This window comes from Carassius carassius, chromosome 17 (genome assembly GCF_963082965.1).
Source record: "Carassius carassius chromosome 17, fCarCar2.1, whole genome shotgun sequence".
Classification (NCBI taxonomy): domain Eukaryota; kingdom Metazoa; phylum Chordata; class Actinopteri; order Cypriniformes; family Cyprinidae; genus Carassius; species Carassius carassius.
Window position 1 is genome coordinate 31195408 of NC_081771.1, and position 19435 is coordinate 31214842.

At 37.3% G+C, this 19435-nt stretch overlaps 1 protein-coding gene across 2 annotated transcripts in view; it reads right to left on the reverse strand.

Annotated features, from left to right (window-relative positions):
- Window positions 1-12425: 12425 nt before the first annotated feature.
- The window catches only part of LOC132090937 (CMP-N-acetylneuraminate-beta-1,4-galactoside alpha-2,3-sialyltransferase-like), a 43764-nt gene continuing 36754 nt past the window's right edge, over window positions 12426-19435 (reverse strand). For both annotated transcript variants that reach the window (XM_059497704.1, XM_059497703.1), the window contains 2 exons: window positions 14881-15027; window positions 12426-13000 (listed from right to left, as the gene is read on the reverse strand). In XM_059497704.1, coding sequence (XP_059353687.1) covers window positions 12911-13000; window positions 14881-15027 — 237 coding nt within the window. In that variant the 3' untranslated portion in view covers window positions 12426-12910. The remainder of the gene's footprint in view (window positions 13001-14880; window positions 15028-19435) is intronic.

Genomic DNA, 19435 nt, shown 5'->3' on the forward strand with positions numbered 1-19435 from the left:
GTTCTCCTGAAAAAGTCCAGTCTGGATAACATCAAGCTAATTCAAAGAAAAAGCATGCTGTTTTTCCACAAGAAAGTCCTTAGATTTGGTATATTTTGACAAAGTGTGCCAACATTAGGAGCCAGAATTTTACACCCTTTTTAGTCTTGTTACCTGATATTTAATCAGGGCAAAGAAAGAATAATTTACATTAATAAATGGATAGGGAAATAAATAACATATGAGATATGCTGCGTCTGAGCCAGTGTGAAACTGCATGTGTTGAGCAGCGTCATCAATCTAAAGCACACACACACACGATGGCTCGAGCCCAGACGCAGCACTTGATGTGGACCATCAGGTCTATACACATCATTTTAACATCAGACATGGCCCATAACCAAAACATATAATATTTCTAAAATATTTTTCTAATATATAAACAACAACAAAAAACATACAGTCATGGCCAAAAGTTTTGAGAATTACATAAATATTGGAAATTGGAAAAGTTGCTGCTTAAGTTTTTATAATAGCAATTTGGATATACTCCAGAATGTTATGAAGAGTGATCAGATGAATTGTATAGTCCTTCTTTGCCATGAAAATTAACTTAATCCCAAAAAAACCTTTCCACTGCATTTCATCGGAAATGCTGCGGCATCGGAGTGCCACCAGTGCAGAGCTTGCTCAGGAATGGCAGCAGGCAGGTGTGAGCGCATCTGCACGCACAGTGAGGACAAGACTTTTGGAAGATGGCCTGGTGTCAAGAAGGGCAGCAAATCCCTTTCCGATTGTTTGGGGCATCTGGAAAAAGGCTTGTCCGGAGAAGAAAAGGTGAGCGCTACCATTGTGGCAGTGCGAGGGGGAAAAAGAGGAGTTTTTTTTTTGCTGTGTGGCTGGATGGAGGAGGGAAGTAAATTAACCGGTAATTGGAAACGTGTGTATATAAGGAGGAGTTATAGGAGGAACAAAAAGAGAGGAGAGAGAAGTGAGAGAAGGAACGAGAGAAAGAGAAAACCGATTACCTGAGACAACCGCCTAGTTGGTGAGACTGAAAGCATCGCTGCTGTTTGGGCCAGTCTGGGTTGCTGAAGCGGACGCGAGTTTCCAGGGCGATCACTGAGTGCGGCATGCACTCTCGGCTGCTGGTTGCAGGGCGACGTAGTCTTTGTGGCTGACGAGAGCGAGTGAGCTACTCAGGTGAACGAACTCCTGTTTAAACCTTAGTTTAAAAGACTCCAACCCACAAAAAAGAAAAACCGTTTCCTCCCTGCCATTATCGGCCGAGCTCAGCGCTCCTCGCAAACACACACAAACACACACACTACACTAACACGCGTCATGCAAACCTACCTGAACATTCAAGCACGCCCATTCATCACAGCGCACCAAGTCAGAGACTTTTTCCATTTCATGGTGTTTGATTTGATTTAGCGTGTAGAAGTATTTATATATATTTTTTTTCCTGTAATTGTTTTTTTTTTTGTGTTGAAGAACGTATGTTTTTATTTTGAATTCAAACCAAGGTGATCTCTTTATACTTTATATATACTTTTTCATCCTTTCTGTTTCCAGTACCTCCTGTTGAGTAAATATTGCGTGAAACTAAGGGTGCATAATTCTTTTCCTATTATTTATTTTTGATCTCCTTTGTTGGTGTTTTGTGATTTTCTTACCTTCATTGTTTAAGAAAATATACCTACATAACATGACAATGAACTCGTGAATTATTATTTTTTTTGTTTTGTTTCCTTGTTAGTTTGGTGAAAATATATAACTGTGAAGGTTAACTTTCTTTGTGTGAGACTCTGATTTATGTTTGTAATCGGTGGCTAATAGAGACATTCCGTGGTAAAAAGCAACAAATAGCATATGTATTTTGACAAGATTCAGCTTGTCTGGCGCCCGAACTGTGTATAGTTAAGTTAGACATTTTATTTAAGTTTTGGGCCCGCTACCGTTACACCATCAGTCCTGTGTCATGCCAACAGTAAAGCATCCTGACACCATTCATGTGTGGGGTTGCTTCTCATCCAAGGGAGTGGGCTCACTCACAATTCTGCCCAAAAACACAGCCATGAATAAAGAATGGTACCAAAACACCCTCCAACAGCTTCTTCCAACAATCCAACAACAGTTTGGTGAAGAACAATGCATTTTCCAGCACGATGGAGCACCGTGCCATAAGGCAAAAGTGATAACTAAGTGGCACGGGGACCAGAATGTTGAAATTTTGGGTCCATGGCCTGGAAACTCCCCAGATCTTAATCCCATTGAGAACTTGTGGTCAATCCTCAAGAGGCGGGTGGACAAACAAAAACCCACTAATTCTGACAAACTTCAAGAAGTGATTATGAAAGAATGGGTTGCTGTCAGTCAGTATTTGGCCCAGAAGTTGATTGAGAGCATGCCCAGTCGAATTGCAGAGGTCCTGAAAAAGAAGGGCCAACACTGCAAATACTGACTCTTTGCATAAATGTCATGTTATTGTCGATAAAAGCCTTTGAAACGTATGAAGTGCTTGTAATTTTATTTCAGTACATCACAGAAACAACTGAAACAAAGATCTAAAAGCAGTTTAGCAGCAAACTTTTTGAAAACTAATATTTATGTAATTCTCAAAACTTTTGGCCACGACTGTATATATATATATATTTTCAGACAGTTTTTGTATGTCTTTGAAAACATATAAATGTATTTTTTAAAAGCATCAAAATATATTTTGCCATCCATTTATTCCAATACAAGAAAATACAATTGCATTTGAAGAAAAACTTCATATGTTGTCTATATAACTCATGTGAACATAGTCTAATTTAAGTATTATTTAGATACTTGCCATTTTTATTACTATTTTGAATCCGCTTTTATTTTTTTTAATTTTCAGTTTTCATTTTAGTTAACATTTTATTAATTGTAATTGTATTTTTTTGTCAAATTTTATAAATTTTTTATGCTTTTATATTTTATAAATTTTTATTTCAATTATTTTAGTCTTATTTTACATCAAGTTTATTTTCAATTAATATGAGAAATGTTTGAATCTAGCTTAAAAAAGTTGTTTTTTTTAAAGTTTTTTTTATTTCAAAGTATATTTTATTTCAAGTAACATATACATATATATAAATAAACCTTGAGGCAGCAAATGTTCCAAAAATATATATAAATTAAGCTATTTAAACCACGTTAAAATTGGAAATTAATTTTCTTCAAAATTGAATTGAAAAAAATTACTTGAAAATTAGAAACGTGGCCATATTAACTATAATAAACCACGATTTGGTAAAAAAAGTACACGGCCATCAAAAAGTTTGGGTCTATTAAGATATAAGTATATGGTAAATGGACTGCATTTATATAGCGCTTTCAACAGACCACATGGCCATCCAAAGCGCTTTACAATTTTGCCTCATTCACCCATTCACACACACATTCACACACCGACTACGGTGTCTGCCATTCAAGGCGCCATCCAGCTCGTCGGGAGCAGGTGGGGTTAGGTGTCTTGCTCAAGGACACCTTGACACTTGTTCAGGTGGAGCCGGGGATCGAACCACCAACCTTCCGGTTTGTAGACAACCTACATGAACCACTGAGCCACTGCCGCCCCTGTTATAATATTATATAATATTATTATTATATAATAATAATATTAATCAGAAATGTTTCTTGAGCAGCAAATCAATATATTGGAATGATTTCTGAAGATCATGTGACACTGAAGACTGGAGGAATGATGCTGGAAATACAGCTGCGCATCACAGAAATAAATAATGTTTAAAATACAAAACAATAGACAGCATTTACCTTAAGTTATACTATTACTGTTTTTACTGTATGTTTGATGTATAGCCTTGGTGTGCAAAAGAGACTTCTTTCACAAACATAAAAAAATCCTTAAGACCCAAACTTTTGAACAATAGCGACAAAAATATGAGCAGCAAACACCACTTATAATGTTAATTAAATTGCAAATCAAAAACAGTTTGTGAAGTTGAGATTACAGTAGAGCAGCAGTAGAAAGTGAACTATTCAAGGAATGATTGTTCATGTTGGAAAACAGCACACGCTGACCTCTTTAAGACAAACTATAAACTAAACGATATAGCAAACAGCGCTGAAGTTTATATTTAGTGCCTCCAGCCAGAGAATGCAGCAGCACATAGAGAGGATGCTTGACTCTGAGGTACACACACACACACACACACACACACTCCCCAGAAGGGCCTCAAACTCAAAACCTTTATCTTCTACATCAGACCCGTCCTTTCTCTTGAGGTACAAGTACATGCTGTAGCTTTACAGAGAACATTCAGAGAGAGCATTACCGATCACAAGGAGTCTGCTTTGGGATGTGAGCCTCAGAAACAAGATTAAAGAGATGAGTTTGACTTTTAATGAAAGAAATACTTTAGGACAAGGGGCTCAAGCTTTTTGAATAAAACCTTTCATTTGGATGTTGAAAGACTGAAACAAAACCTTTCAAATTATCACATTTAATCATTATATATATATATATATATATATATATATATATATATATATATATATATATATATATATATATATATATATGCTGCAGGATATTTTCTCTTCACTAACACACACTTTATTTCTTGCATTTATCTTTGAATCAGATGGGATTTGTTTTGTGATTTCTATTGGATGTATGAAGTGAGTTCTCCTCCAGTTCAAACATGTGCACAAAATCACATTAAATATGGATGTTTTTACAATCGCAGAGTGTCTCAAGTCATTCAAATCTACATGGAATAATCACAAGTAATCTCATGCTTTAAAGCCAGTCTCTAGAAAGCTAAATTAACCGATAATATAAAATGTGTTAAATGTACAAAAAAGAAGTTTGCATTAAATGTTAGTCAATTAGTCAAATTAAATACTTTTTTCCCCCTCGCTTAAATTTTCCGCAGAGCCCAGTTTGAAATAGTCTACTCTAGACGTGAAAAACTCTTTTTGGCATTAAAAATGCTTCATTTGGTGGTTCGGAAGCTGCCCTAGCTGTGTTTTCTGCTGGACGTCTAAGAAAGGGTGTGAGTGGATGACCTGTCTGGAAGAATAAAGCCAAAGCGGAGTGATTCTTCACAGGCGGAGCTCAGAAACACGGCCTTCAGTCCGACTGTAACCAAACCCTGACCTCTCCATCACAGCCGTGTCACGAAGGCCCACCTACATGGACAGACAGACCTGTTCCAGCTCTCCATTCACTTCTCCAGCTCCCAAACCTCGCTGCACCCTTGTCCCGCGGAGAACAAACAGGTCAAGGATTGTCTTTAAATAGGAGACACCTGCCCGTTGTGTCCATAGCTCAACTGTCTGTGATCTCACACTCCTTTCTAAATCTGTTCTCTGCCTCCGAGCACATCAAGCACATGAAGCGCAGCAGGTTGAAGGAAAGGCAGCCCTGAACACCACACAGCCACGCTAGTCATCTGTAAATGCCTACATTCCACATTTCACTGTTAACACGCCAATTAAAAGACATCTGGAAACACTTTATAACGTTCCTTAACAATGTAAACAAACATTAAAAAAGTGCTGTTTTTACAGTGGATTTCGGCCAGTTCTTTACTGTAAATTTAACAGGATTTTTCCCCCAGTGTACATTCAGCCATGAAGCATCTAGTCTTCTGGTCACTGTATCAAAGAAAATGTTACAAGTCTGAAAGAATCTCAAGGAAGCAACTAGGGCTGTAGCTATCGAATATTTTAGTAATCGAGTATTCTAGCAAAAATTCCATCGATTAATCGAGTAATCAGATAAAATGTGTTTTTGCTTAATTAAAGTGCAATATTAATTATGCAAGAGAAAATAAAGACTCCTGGGTCTTGTGACGGTCACGGAGGGACCGCACGTTCAACATGGACGTTAATACGCACACATACGCACAAACACACATCGAGACTATTTGGTGATACAAGAGTTTATTGTAATTATTGATCAGAGAGTTAATTGAAATCCCTGTAAACTATGTGTATTGTTCCCGTGTAGCATTTGTCCCGTGATTTTTAGAGTCCTGGTAAGAAACAATGGCAGGAATTATTGGTTCTGCTTAGGGTGGGAATCTACTATGTATTAATTAAGCGTGGGGGTTTCAGGGGCAACGTGGCTGGGTTGTTGCTGTTATTTCCTGTTTAATGTGAACGAATTAATAACATCAAAGTAGATTTATTAAGTAGAACATCCTGCCAATATGTTTCTTTAAGACTCTGTATATTTAAGGGAACATGTGTAAAGTGTTTTCTGTGAGTTTGTCCCTCCACATGTGGTAATGGTGCTGGCCACCAGTATTAATGTGAATGTCTTTGTAATGGAAGGTAGTCTGTGTTTGTTTCTGCAGTGGAGAGTGTGGCCTGAGGGTTGCAGGTATTTTATTCACTCTCTGATCAATAATTACAATAAACTCTTGTATCACCAAACAGTCTCTGTGTGTGTTTGTGCGTATTAACGTCCATGTTGAACGTGCGGTCCCTCCGTGACCGTCACAGGTCTCTTAAAATGAACAACTAAGTTTCCTTTTTTAGAAAAAAAAATATTTTTATTTTTTAAATGCATAGAATGCAATGCATACATCAAAAATAAACATTTAATTATTACCCATTGTTTCTCTGTCTGTACTTGTACTGTGAACAATGACAAAGTTGACAGATGAATTAAGTGCATTTAAGTGCCATTCAGTTGGGGTTTTAAATAAAGCATTTTCTGAGATGCACATTAAACACAAAACATTAATTTAATTGATTTAATTATTGATTATTAACTTAAATTTTTGGTAAACAAAGGGGATTTACTATTAAATATAAAACATGGAAGAAATGTTGTGTGATTAAACCTTAAAAAATTATGTTTGATTTTTTTTTTTTTTGTGGTAGGCTATGTACATTCTGCTGAACAATAGTCTTTAACCGGACTTTTATTTTGACGGGTTGGCGTACCTTTACAGTTCTGTGTATGTGATGTGACCAGGGCCGTGCAGAGACCTTTGGAGGGGCAGGTGCTCAAAGTATAAAAGGGGCACATGGAACAAGGCTTTAAATGGCACTGTTCAAAATATCACTACAGCAATATATTGTGATGCATTCCTTGCTGATTCGCGTATCGATATGGATGATTATGTATTGATACGGCAGCAAATGCTCTGATGCAGTTTTGAAAAAGACAAAATAGAAAAGACAATTTTAAGTTTAAAAGTTAAACAAATATTTTCTTTCCACCTAATAATAGCTCTGGGATCAGAAACTGAAATCTCTTAAATTGTCCCAACCTGATGGCTTTTTCTTCTCTGTTCTACAGAATAATTAAGAACCGCTGTTATAGTAAAAACTATAGAAAACGCTTGTGCCTCTACATTTTCCTCTCTCACCAGCCTCTGTCTCCTGGCTTGCTGTTCCCTGCTCCCTTTCTGTTACTTGTGCCTCTACATTTCCCTCTTTTTCTTCCTCTGTCTCCATCTCCTCATCTGGGGCTGTTTCACAAAGGAGGTTAAGTGAAAACTCTGAGTATGTTTACCCTGAAATGAGGGAAACTCTTGGTTTTCCATTTCAGAATGGGAGGTTTGTCAAACCTGAGAAAGCAGGTTAAGTCAAGTCCGTTTCTGAAAGAGAGGTAACTTACACTCACAGTCAGTTACCATGGTAACTTACACTATGAACCTAACCTGGTTGGAAGCAGGTTTTCTTCGATAAACCCAGAGTTTATTTCGGTCTCCTCCCCCTTTTTCTTCCCAGGTACAAATATAAAAAGAAAGATTTTCTATATAAGAAAATGATATAAGAAATTTTGTATTGTTTCCTGGGGGGGGGGGGGGGGGGGGGGTGGTTGGGGTCTAAATTAAGTGCATTTTACTAAAAGCAAAATTATATGCCAGTGTGGTAATAAAAATAATCTTAATGCAAATGGTAAACCTTATTCTGAGTGTCTATTACTAAGTGCAAATCTACTGTAGCTCCGCCCTCCATCGACACATAAGGTAAAATATGACATGTGAATAACGGCTTCAGTGGTGTAGGCACTAGGCAGTAATGTTTTTGGCACGGAAACTAGCTTGTAACGTGATTGATTGGGTTAGAGTCCGGCTTTTGCCGAGCTCATTCTTCTCACTTTTCCCATCACATGACACATTAAAATGTATTTTCAATAAAAATGAACAAAATGTTCTAAAAGTGGAAGTAAAGTGCCTAACGAGTGTTTAATAATGATACAACTATTTATAATTGTAATAAATATAATCATTTACAATATGTTATTATTGCATCCTGTTAATGTATAACAATACTGAGGTGCAAATGTATCTGCCAGTATGAAGTATAACTAGCATCTAATTATTATTTACACTTAGCCTGTTGCAAAGAACTGCTACTTTTACATGGTAAATAGAATATCACGATTTTCACTATACATTTTTTTCTGTAAATAGCATCTAGAGCTACTTGCACTTAGCCTACTGTAAATAGGATCTATCGCTAAGAAAGTATGTTAATTCCACTAAGTGTAAATAGCCACTGCCTTATAGTTGTGGTGCACGTGCTTAACTCAGAGTCAGTCAATTTAGAGTTGATTAAACCAACTCATTTCAGCTGTTCTGTAACCGAAAACTCAGAGTTTCCCATCTCAGGGTAAGTCAACTCAGAGTTCAAGTTTAAACCCAGAGTTGGTTGAACCTCCTCTATTACCAGGGGGCCTCCTCTATGGCCCCAGCTCTATTACTTTCAACTCTCTGTCCATTTAGAAACAAGGCATAATTTACTATTTCAGCATTAATCTATTATTTTAACCATCCCTACTGTCTACTCTTGCACCTAATCAATAAGTCCACCTTAAAATATTGATACAAAACATTAAACAACTGATACACTGGAATACAGTGATTAATATTATTATTACTGTTGCAGTTGTTGTTGTCTAAAATTGAACACCTTTGCAATGTAAACAAATGACAGGCTACAAGTGTTATTCATCCATCTCCTTCACACTGCACTTTGATGTCAGGTGTCAATATATATATATATATATATATATATATATATATATATATATATTTGTGTCACATTTAAATATAATTATATTTTAATTCATTTCTTAATTGTTTTTATTTTTGTAATGATAATTCAGAGAATGAGAAAATCTGAATAAACCTTACCAGTGTTGTGATAATTATTTTAAGGCACTCTATGTTTTAAAAAATAAATAAATAATGTAATATAATACTAGTTTAGTCAAATAACAAAAAAGACCATAGCCCTCGATGCCTGTGAAACTTTTCTCCCTCAAACAGCACGCTAGCGTTACTTCTACACTACAGACTACACACAGCAATATAAACAACATATCTGCATGTTCTCACATCACATCGTTCTTTTAAAATAATAATAAGTAAATAAACATCAAAATCACTTCGCTGAGAATGAAATACCACTTACCAGCTGCCGCGGTGTTAATAATATCCTCTAGCAATTAAAAAATGCGCGTGCAGCTTGAGAGGAATCGTCCCGCTCGGAGGAGGTCCGCGTCGTCAGGTGAAAGGTCATCATGTGGGTCATTTTATTTACGGCTAAATTATTATTAATAAATTTTACTAATATTTAGATTGGGCATGGGCAGGCATTCACAAAAGGGCATGTTATTACAAAAAATTTGAGGAAAAATTTGGGCACTTTGGCCACCAAGGGGCAGGTGCTCAAGCACCCAACGCCCCCCCCCCCTCTGCACGTGCCTGGATGTGACGCGAGTTTTACTCAAATCAAACGTGCATGTGTTCACGTCTTATTTAGTGAGACAGCAAACGCTGAAATCACCGGAGCGTCACGCGGCTTCAGTGTGTTAATAAAGGAAGATGCGCTTCTGCTCCATTCATTAACAGAGACACGCAGAACATGCAAGATTCATATTTAAATAGACTGTTCCGGCTTAATATTTACAGATATTAGTCCATATCGTGATTTGATGTAAGTGCAATGACCTATTTTTGATTAATTTATTCAAAATTTGGCAAATTCCGTGCCATTCCGCGTTTAACTGTAAATTGTGGTATGTGTGGTGGTAGTTGTGGTATGTCAGCTCTATCTTGCAATGAACACACGCCACGACGTTCTCTTTACGTTTGCCCGCGCCCTCAAATCAAAACACTGCTCACTCCTTGCAGAATGCGATATCGGACGCAGCGCTTGTGTCTCCTTCCGCTTTGTGGGTGACCGTTGTGTCACATTAAAAAAAAATCATTGCGAAAGAACCCGACGTGAGATTTAAAATAAATTAAAAGAGGCTTCGAGGCAGAGGAATTTGCCTCCATGATTTTTTGTAATTGAGTTACTCGAGGAATTGTTTCAGTCCTAGAAGCAACACTATTTGGAAGCAGGACATGAAGATGTTATACAAATGTTTTAACCCAGCATTATATTTTCACATTTTCCACACTGTTTCCTAATTCTTAACTGGCATGAAAATGCTCATGAAAGTGACAGTAATGCAGTTCAATTGCAAAATGAAATCCTGTATCTCATATACACCACAATTTCTTCAAAAAAAAAGTTCTTTTTTTTTGGTCAAGAAATAAAAATAAATTCAATAAGGATCTAACCCTTTAAATTGATCAAAACAGACAGTAAACACATTTACAACATTATAATAATTTATATGTTAATATTATAATTATAATAAAACATTTCTATTCCAAATAATAATAATAAAAAAAAGAAAGAAATGCAAAGTTTTCTACAAAAATATCAAGCAGCACAACTGTTAAAACATTGATAATAATCAGAAATGTTTCTTGAGCAGCAAAAAAATCATCATATTAGATTGATTTCTGAAGATCATATGAAACTGAAGACTGGATTAATGATGCTGGAAATTCAGCTTTGATCACAGGAATAAATTACATTTTATACATTATTTAGATAAAAAACGTTTTTTTTTAAAATCGTAATTATATTTTAAGAATTTGATTGTACTTCTGATTAAATAAATCCAGCTTTAAGCTAAGCAAACTTCTTTGAAAAGCATTCAGAAATCTTTCCAAGCACAAACTTTTGAATAGTAGTGTAAAAAATTCATAAACTATTGACTTTAATTCAGTTTTATGGATACGAGGTCATACATCCCAATTGTCTAAATACTCAGGTTGAGAACTTGTGTAATTAACAGACTAAAAATATTTAGCATAAAAGGATGACACAATATATTATCATGCGTTACAAAAAAATTCAAATTGAGAATGTCAATATTGCTTCTAAACATAAAAGCTCATTTCTTCCACTGATTAGCCACAACATTTGAAGTGGATCAAAACCTTTCATCAAAGATGTCCTAAAACCAAAACAATGCCCATTCTTGTCTTAAGACAACTCTGATGAACTTCTCTGATCCACTTCAAATGTTGACTACTGTAGAACGATCCTCTATAACTAGTCTGGTAACCAGTAGGTTGCTGGTTCAATCCCATTGAAGAGGCTAATCTTTTACCATTTTGTGTTCAGCCAAGACCAGTTGTGTTTCTCCAGTCAAAGTGAATCTGCAGTGTGTGCTAAAAGAGATTCAAAGACTGACAGAAAGAGAAGCAGCAGGTGAACACAGTTAAACAGCAAACAAGCCATTACCCACCAGACACACACATGAATAACTATAATCAAAGTCTGATATGTCGCTACATGATTCAGCCTGGAGCAGAACGTCATGGCACAAAAAAGAAAAAAGGATAAGATGTGGTTTATGAATCCAGATCGTTTCCAGGAACAGAGCCTGACAGCACAGACTCTTTAAAAATTCCTAATATTTCCATTAAACGTTTGGCACAAGGACCCTGAAAATCCCCCCCATTACCGCCGTGAGTCATGAGACAAGCTGTTTTTAGTGTTTGCTTCCGCCGCACACATAAACATCCATCTGTTTGTTTGAGAAAAAAGGGCAGGTTGATCAGGTGGAAGTTTAAAAGCTAAACATGAGCTTTCCATAAACAGGTGCTGATGTTTTCCAACCATGTAACAGTAGAATGAACACAAGTCAATGACAAATGTGTTTAACAGTTAGATCCAGTTCTTGAATCTGATTGGCCGAGCAGCATAACAACAAGAGCTCTGAAAGAGTGGCCTTTTCAGCATGCCTTTTCAATACAACTAATAAAATAATTAGTAAAATAATACCTGTCCAATTCAGCGGCATTGGATCCGGAAGTATTTTGAAAAATCTTCATTTTAAGCCATGAAGCAAACCAACTAACTAAACCAAACCAACCCACCATGAGGTGATTCACAACAATCACAAACTTTGATTTGAAGCAAAAAAAAAACCAAAGGTACAAGGTTGTGTGCTTAACTTCAATATAATAATTATATATATAACTTCTATAATTCTTCCGATTTCTTTGCAGAATCATGGGTAATGTAGTTTTCAGTTTTTTAATTGTGATTATTTACAATAATAACAAGGCGCAGGAAACAAGTGGAAGCTGAGCAGCAGAAAATCAACAGTGACAAACATTTGTTGTGTGCTGCTGTGCATTGCTTGAGATTGAAGAGAACAATATTAAAGCAATCAAGCTGACTTGGCTTCAAAAATAAAGCATCTTAAATGACATGATTAAAATACTGTCTAATAAATACTGAATACAGTGGAGTAAAAAAACAGGAGAAAGCAGCACGTTTCCGGTCTCTGTCGGGCGCCGTGGCACACAGGGATGCACTCTTTCTCATCTACGTGGCATCTTAACACAAGCATTACCATATTTGAGTTGAAGTTGCCATGGATACCATCTAGCATATGAAGTGAGGTCACTTCCTCTGGTGGCCTCATGCGATTGGCTCAAACATCTCTGGACATTTGACGGCTCGTGTTCGTGCGAGTCCATCGGCTGGGATGCCGTACACCAGTGATATGGTGAATACTATCTATCCGCTGCATGACGAGGATGTGACATCAGATCCCGTGCGTCAGATCCTGTATGACGCCACCCTTCACCAGCTTTCGTAGAAACTCTTTTTCTTTGGTTATGTTGTGTGTCCATGACTGGGTGTGTGTGAGAGAAAGAGAGAAACAGAAAGAGCACAATAAGGTAAATGTTCATCAGAAGTTGGTCACGTACAGCATTTAAAGAGCTATGACATCTGCACATGCGGCTTTGCTTTCGATTTCACAAGCCACAAATGCAGTTTGGACGGTCCACCTCAAGTAAACATGTGCATGTGTCAAATACAGTGCCATGATGATTTGCCATCCCAGTTGAATCATCCTTTTATCTTCTAATTACAAAACAAAAAAACAAACATGAAATAGGTCAGTTTCACACAACACTTTGGATAAGTATTTTACGTTGCATCATGAAAAGCCAACATTGGGTTTGCTACCCATTTTATTCTTTTAGGCCAGTGCTTGGATGACACTGAATATGTACAGTAATCTTGTAGCTTGGCAAACGTAACCCTCATATTGCATTCAAAATCTGTATACTATTATATTTGAATATATTACTGTACAAAATTTATAAGAACATATAATTAATGGAAGTAATGGAATTTAATTAAATTCCTTTGAATTTAACTCATGATTGCAAAAAAGAGCCCATATTTATGAAACATACATATTTACTACCAATAAATAAATAAATACATTTACTTGCATAAATTTACATAAAAAAAGTGGTCAAATATTTCACGCAGGAATGGTTTGTGAATAGTTGTGCATATTCATGTTTAAAAATTACATTCAGCTCCAAAACTGTGTGAGATATTGGTAAAAAGGCCACATATATTTTACAATATTTCTGTGACACTAATATAACTTATAGATACTTTTAAAAATATTTTTAACACCTAATTGTACGGCCATACATACTCGGGTCCAAAATGACCGGATCATTTTTTTTAATGGTTTTCTCTCTTAAAAATGTTTTGTAAAAAAAAAATAAAAAATAAGTAAAATTAAGGGTATTTAAGCATTTGAGAGTTTCATTGCCTTACAAAATATGTATCTCTTCTAGGTCTAAATGGATTGAATGCGTTATGGGGGTTAAAGGATTGATTTTCTGTGATGTACTGAACATTCTTGAAGAACTACTGTCTTTTAAATCAGCTTTAGAGCAGAATCTAATGCTTCATTTTTGAAGTTTGCATCACTGATTCGGTTTCTTCTGAAGCTGTTATGAAGAAAACCATCTATTTTGTATGAAGTGTTATAGAAATAAAGCTGACTTGACATTGTTTTTGCATATTCTGCTGATTTGTCATCAATATAATATATATTTTTTTAATCTCTCGACACAAAGGAACTACTGGCCTGACTAGACCATCAGAAATAAATCCTTATTGTTGAACCCTGTCTTGTAGTCTCTGACTGCTTCACTTTATTAGTAGCTTGGCAAAGCTACAGTATCAAAGTAGTGTCCTCAACACTGAAAGAAGAACACGCACAGAGCTCAGACGGCCAACGCTGCCTCATTACTCTGACCTCTCGGGTTTCTGCGTGTTCCTGGAACAGAGAGCAGTGAGAGGTCAGGTGACCTGTTTATGGACTTGACTCATAGGATGGGATATTCCCAAAGATCATCAACCAGTGAGCGGACATCACTGAGGCACTGTACTTAAGACACATTTACAAATTTAAATTCACATAACACTCATCTTACATACCAAAACTAGGACATTTCTGTTAGCTATGTCCTTCACAACATTAAAAGTCTTCTTCAATCTAAGAAAAGATGGTACTTTTAAGAACTCTTCACTGAAAGGTGCTTTGGCAAACAAAAAATGGTTCTATGGCATCACTGAAAATCTCCTTTTAGTTCAAAGAGAGTAAAATCTAATAATGGGGTTCAATGGTAAAAATTAAAATCAATTCCAGGGGTTTTGAATGCAGCTCACTAGTTCTGTAAGAGTTCAGGTGAGTGTTACCTCTTTGATTGCAGACATCCTGAGTTTCTCGTAGTAGTGCAGAGGTGCGTAAGGTGTGCTCATGTCATATCCGAATCCAGCCACCGCCACCTCATCACAGTTATGAAGAGCCATCGTAATCGCAACAGTCCCCAATGTAGGAATATTCTGGAAAAACAAAGCACTTTTAGTACTGCATGATCTTAAGTGTTCAGTCACAGTGTATAAAATACCCAAGAGTCATACTTGAGTATGTATTCAAAGACACATTCACAGAACCTCGAGTTGAAGAAAAAGTTTCTGGTTATTACTGCAAACGGTCTTTTAAGAAAATGTTTTATGGAAAACAGTACATTTATATGTGAAAAATAATATAATTTTTGTATTAAAAAATATTCAACAAGAAACAAAAATGTGCTTAATATAAAATATCTACTTTTATTTTATACTTTATTTTATTTTGTAAACATACATATATAAACCTGTGACACTGATAGTCTTGAAGTACTCTTGAATTAGTAAGTATCTTACTGTTTAAATCTCAATCAAGATTTTGATGTCTAGGCAATCTAAAAGAAAAATTTAAGTAATACCCAGAAACTATAGTTATAATGATGCAAAAAAGTCCACATCTGTAAATGATCTGTGATTCAGACAAATTCGTAAATGAGATATTCAGAAAAATTTTATTTAAAAGTATGATACATTTAAAAATCCGTCATCTCTATGCATGTAGTTTGCATTTACAACCATACTGTTTGCACAAAAGCAATTTAACAAAGTATTCAACTGCAAAATGTCTGTTTTAACATACAAAGTAGATATTTTCTATTAGTAATAAAACAAGTTTTAATTCATTACTATATGGTTTAATTCATACCACACAGCAGAGTGAAAAGAACAGATCAAATGAGTCGAGCAAATGGTGAACAACCATGGATGGACTGGACACTGACACACTTCAGTACAGATAATGCACCATGTGACTGACTTTATCAGAGACACAGAGAGAGCGGGTGTGTGTGTGTGCATGTTTTTGTGTCATATCAGGACTCAACTCTGTATAATGACATGGGTATGACACAGGTATTACAAGGAGAGGGTGACTTATGAGGACCCATGATAACCCATGTCCCCATTTTTCAAAATGCTTATAAATCATAAAGAATGAGTTTTTTTGAGTAAAAATGCAAAGGTTTCCTGTGAGGGTTAGGGTTAGGTGTAGGGTTGATGTAGGGCCATAGAATATACAGTTTGTACAGAATAAAAACCATTATGCCTATGGGATTTCCTCACTTTTCACAAAAACAAACGTGTGTGTGTGTGTGTATCAGCAGAGAGGGATCATCCAGTCACCACGTGATCCACTGAGGCTGGAGAGACAAGTCTCAATGTGAAAGCCTTATTGTCAGGGTTCGGGGCTAATCTCCTGCCTTTTGGGGTTGTGAATGTGTGTTTGGATGGTTTGACAGCTCACTGCGTCTGCCTGTTTGATTTGAGTTTTCCCCGCCCTCCTTGTTTCTCCTTTGTTAACCTTAATTGTTCGCCACCTGTTCTCAATGTTCTTCTAATTTCTTCCCTTTATAATTCCCTGTGTTTCTCTGTCCATTGCCAGATGGTTGTAACTCTTACCAATAGCTCGAGCTGGTCTGGGTACTCACCTTGTCTTGTCTTGTCTTCAGGCTCCAGTGTCTTTTGCTGTTTTGCTCTGCCTTGTTCTCACGAATGCAGTACTCCTAGAAGATTCCAGCTCTCATGTCTCTGGTATTCGGCTGTCGAACGAGCTAAACTGTGTAACGATACTCATCTGCCTTGTTCATCTGCTTTCAATAAAGCTCTGTGTAAACCCGCAACTGAATCCAGCCCGTTTCTCCTGACAGAACAGTCTGGCCACAAATGGATTCAGCGGGATCTGATCCACTTCGCTTGGCTCTCATACAGCAGGGAGTTTGGTTGGGTCAGCTTGCCATCCAGTTCAACACCATCGCGCAGGATGTGGACGCTCTTAGTGCCCGAGTCTTCGAACTCCTCACACGGGTGGATAGCCTTCAGCGGGAGGCGACGAGCCGGGTGTCCCACTATTCCGAACCCCATGCTAAACAATCTGCCGGTCTACGATGACGATCCTAATGCCTGTCAAGCCCATAGAAAATGTTCCTGTCAATCGTGTGTCAAGTCCCCTGAGGTCACTCCTGTTTAGTTTATAGATGTTGTCAAGTGTCCAGAGATCAAACCTTCAGAGGTTGCACCTACATACTTTGTCTGTTTGGCCATAGAGATTGTTCCTGTCTTGTCAAGTTCTCAAGTGTTGTTCCTGCCGGTCACATCTGGGCCATGTAAAGTGTTCCTGCCTGTCCTGTCAGACCTACAGAGGTCATTCCTGCCAGTTGGGTCAAGGCCGTAGACGGTGTTCCTGCCTGTCAAGTTATGGTCATGTAAAATGTTCCTGTCGGTTCGGTTATGTCCTGAGGTCGTCTTTACCATTTGGGTCATGGCCGTGGAGATGTGTTCCTGTTTGCCTTGTCAAGCCCGCGGAGGTTGTTCCCGCTAGAGGTTGCGACCACGAGATCATACCAGACCAGCTGTCTGCTGCTTCTGACGAGTCCCTCGGAGGATGCTCCTGCTAGTTGTCAGCCATCTGAAGGGGCTGTCATGTCTGTTTTGTCCTGTCCTTAAAGGTTGTTTCTGTTTGTCTTGTCAAACCCATCGAGGTGGGCCCCTCTCTGGAGCGTCGGGTGACCCTCCTGGCAGAGGGGGTACTGTCAGGGTTCAGGGCTAATCTCCTGCCTTTTGGGGTTGTGAATGTGTGTTTGGATGGTTTGACAGCTCACTGCGTCTGCCTGTTTGATTTGAGTTTTCCCCGTCCTCCTTGTTTCTCCGTTGTTAACCTTAATTGTTTGCCACCTGTTCTCAATGTTCTTCTAATTTCTTCCCTTTATAATTCCCTGTGTTTCTCTGTCCATTGCCAAACTGTTGTAACTCTTACCAATAGCTCAAGCTGGTCTGTGTACTCACCTTGTCTTGTCTTGTCTTCAGGCTCCAGTGTCTTTTGCTGTTTTGCTCTGCCTTGTTCTCACGAATGCAGTACTCCTAGAAGATTCCAGCTCTCATGTCTCTGGTATTCGGCTGTCGAACGAGCTAAACTGTGTAACGATACTCATCTGCCTTGTTCATCTGCTTTCAATAAAACTCTGTGTGAACCCGCAACTGAATCCAGCCCGTTTCTCCTGACACTTATCACCACAGTGAGACACTCTCTGGACTAATCTGGGCCCAGACGCTCCGCCTGCTGATAACAGGAAACGCATCACAGCTCGAGCCCCTCGAACCACATCTCCATAGCAGCAGAGCACACACAGTCTCTGGATCAGGAGGAGATGTGACGGTCCAACACTTCATTTCTACGTCATCTCAGAAAACTCAACAATAAGGATGACCCACTGACCCCGGGCCAGTGTGAGAGAGTTTAGGATCATTTCAGTAGAGCTTGATCACGTAAATAAATAGATTTACTTATTGATTGAATTGTTGGTTTGCTTGTCTGTCAACTTTTAGGAAAAATCATCTTAAAGTATCTTAAAGCGATTATTCGTTTGACACATGTGTGTGTGTGTGTATATGTGTACCATATTTGATTATAAGTCACACTTTTTTTCATAGTTTGGCTGGTCCTGCGACTTATAGTCAGGTGCGACTTATTTATCAAAATTAATTTGACATGAACCAAGAGAAAACATTACCGTCTACAGCCTCCAGAGGGCGGCTACCACTGAAGACATAGAGCGCCCTCTCGCGGCTGTAGACGGTAATGTTTTCCCTTGGTTCTTGGTTCTAAATAAATGCGACTTATAGTCCAGTGCGACAGTGTTTTTTTTCCTCATCATGACGTATTTTAGGACTGATGCGACTTAAACTCAGGCGCGACTTATAGTCCGAAAAATACGGTATCTGGCTATCATAGATGAGGTTTTGCTGAAAATGCAAAAGTGATTTCTTGTGCAATTATACTACCATATTAATATTTCTCCTTCTCTCTCTCTATACACACACATACACAGTATATATATATATATATATATATATATATATATATATATATATATATATATATATATATATATATATATATATATATATAATTTTTTAATTCATATTTAAGAAATTTGAAAAATAATTAGACAATGTTTTAAAAATAAATGTGTAAAATAGACATACTTATACTTTAGATTACGTATTTGATATAGATTAAGTATTTGAATTTAGATTAAATACTTTTCACAAATAAATAAATATTAAATAAAAATATAGGAAGTAACCACTGTAACCAACAGGGCACTCAGTATTCTGGGAAGTCTGTGTGCATTGGGAATTATATTTTTCTAATAAAGCCAAGGTAACACTTGTGGGTGAATGCATAAAGCACAGCATAGTTTGAAATCACATTTAAAGTTTAAAGCATTCAATTAACACGGACCGACCATCACACAGAGAACACACGATCATGCTGGATAAATATGCACACTTCTCAAGATCTCACAGCTGGATTCGACAGAGTTTGCAAGGTTTGTGTAATTAA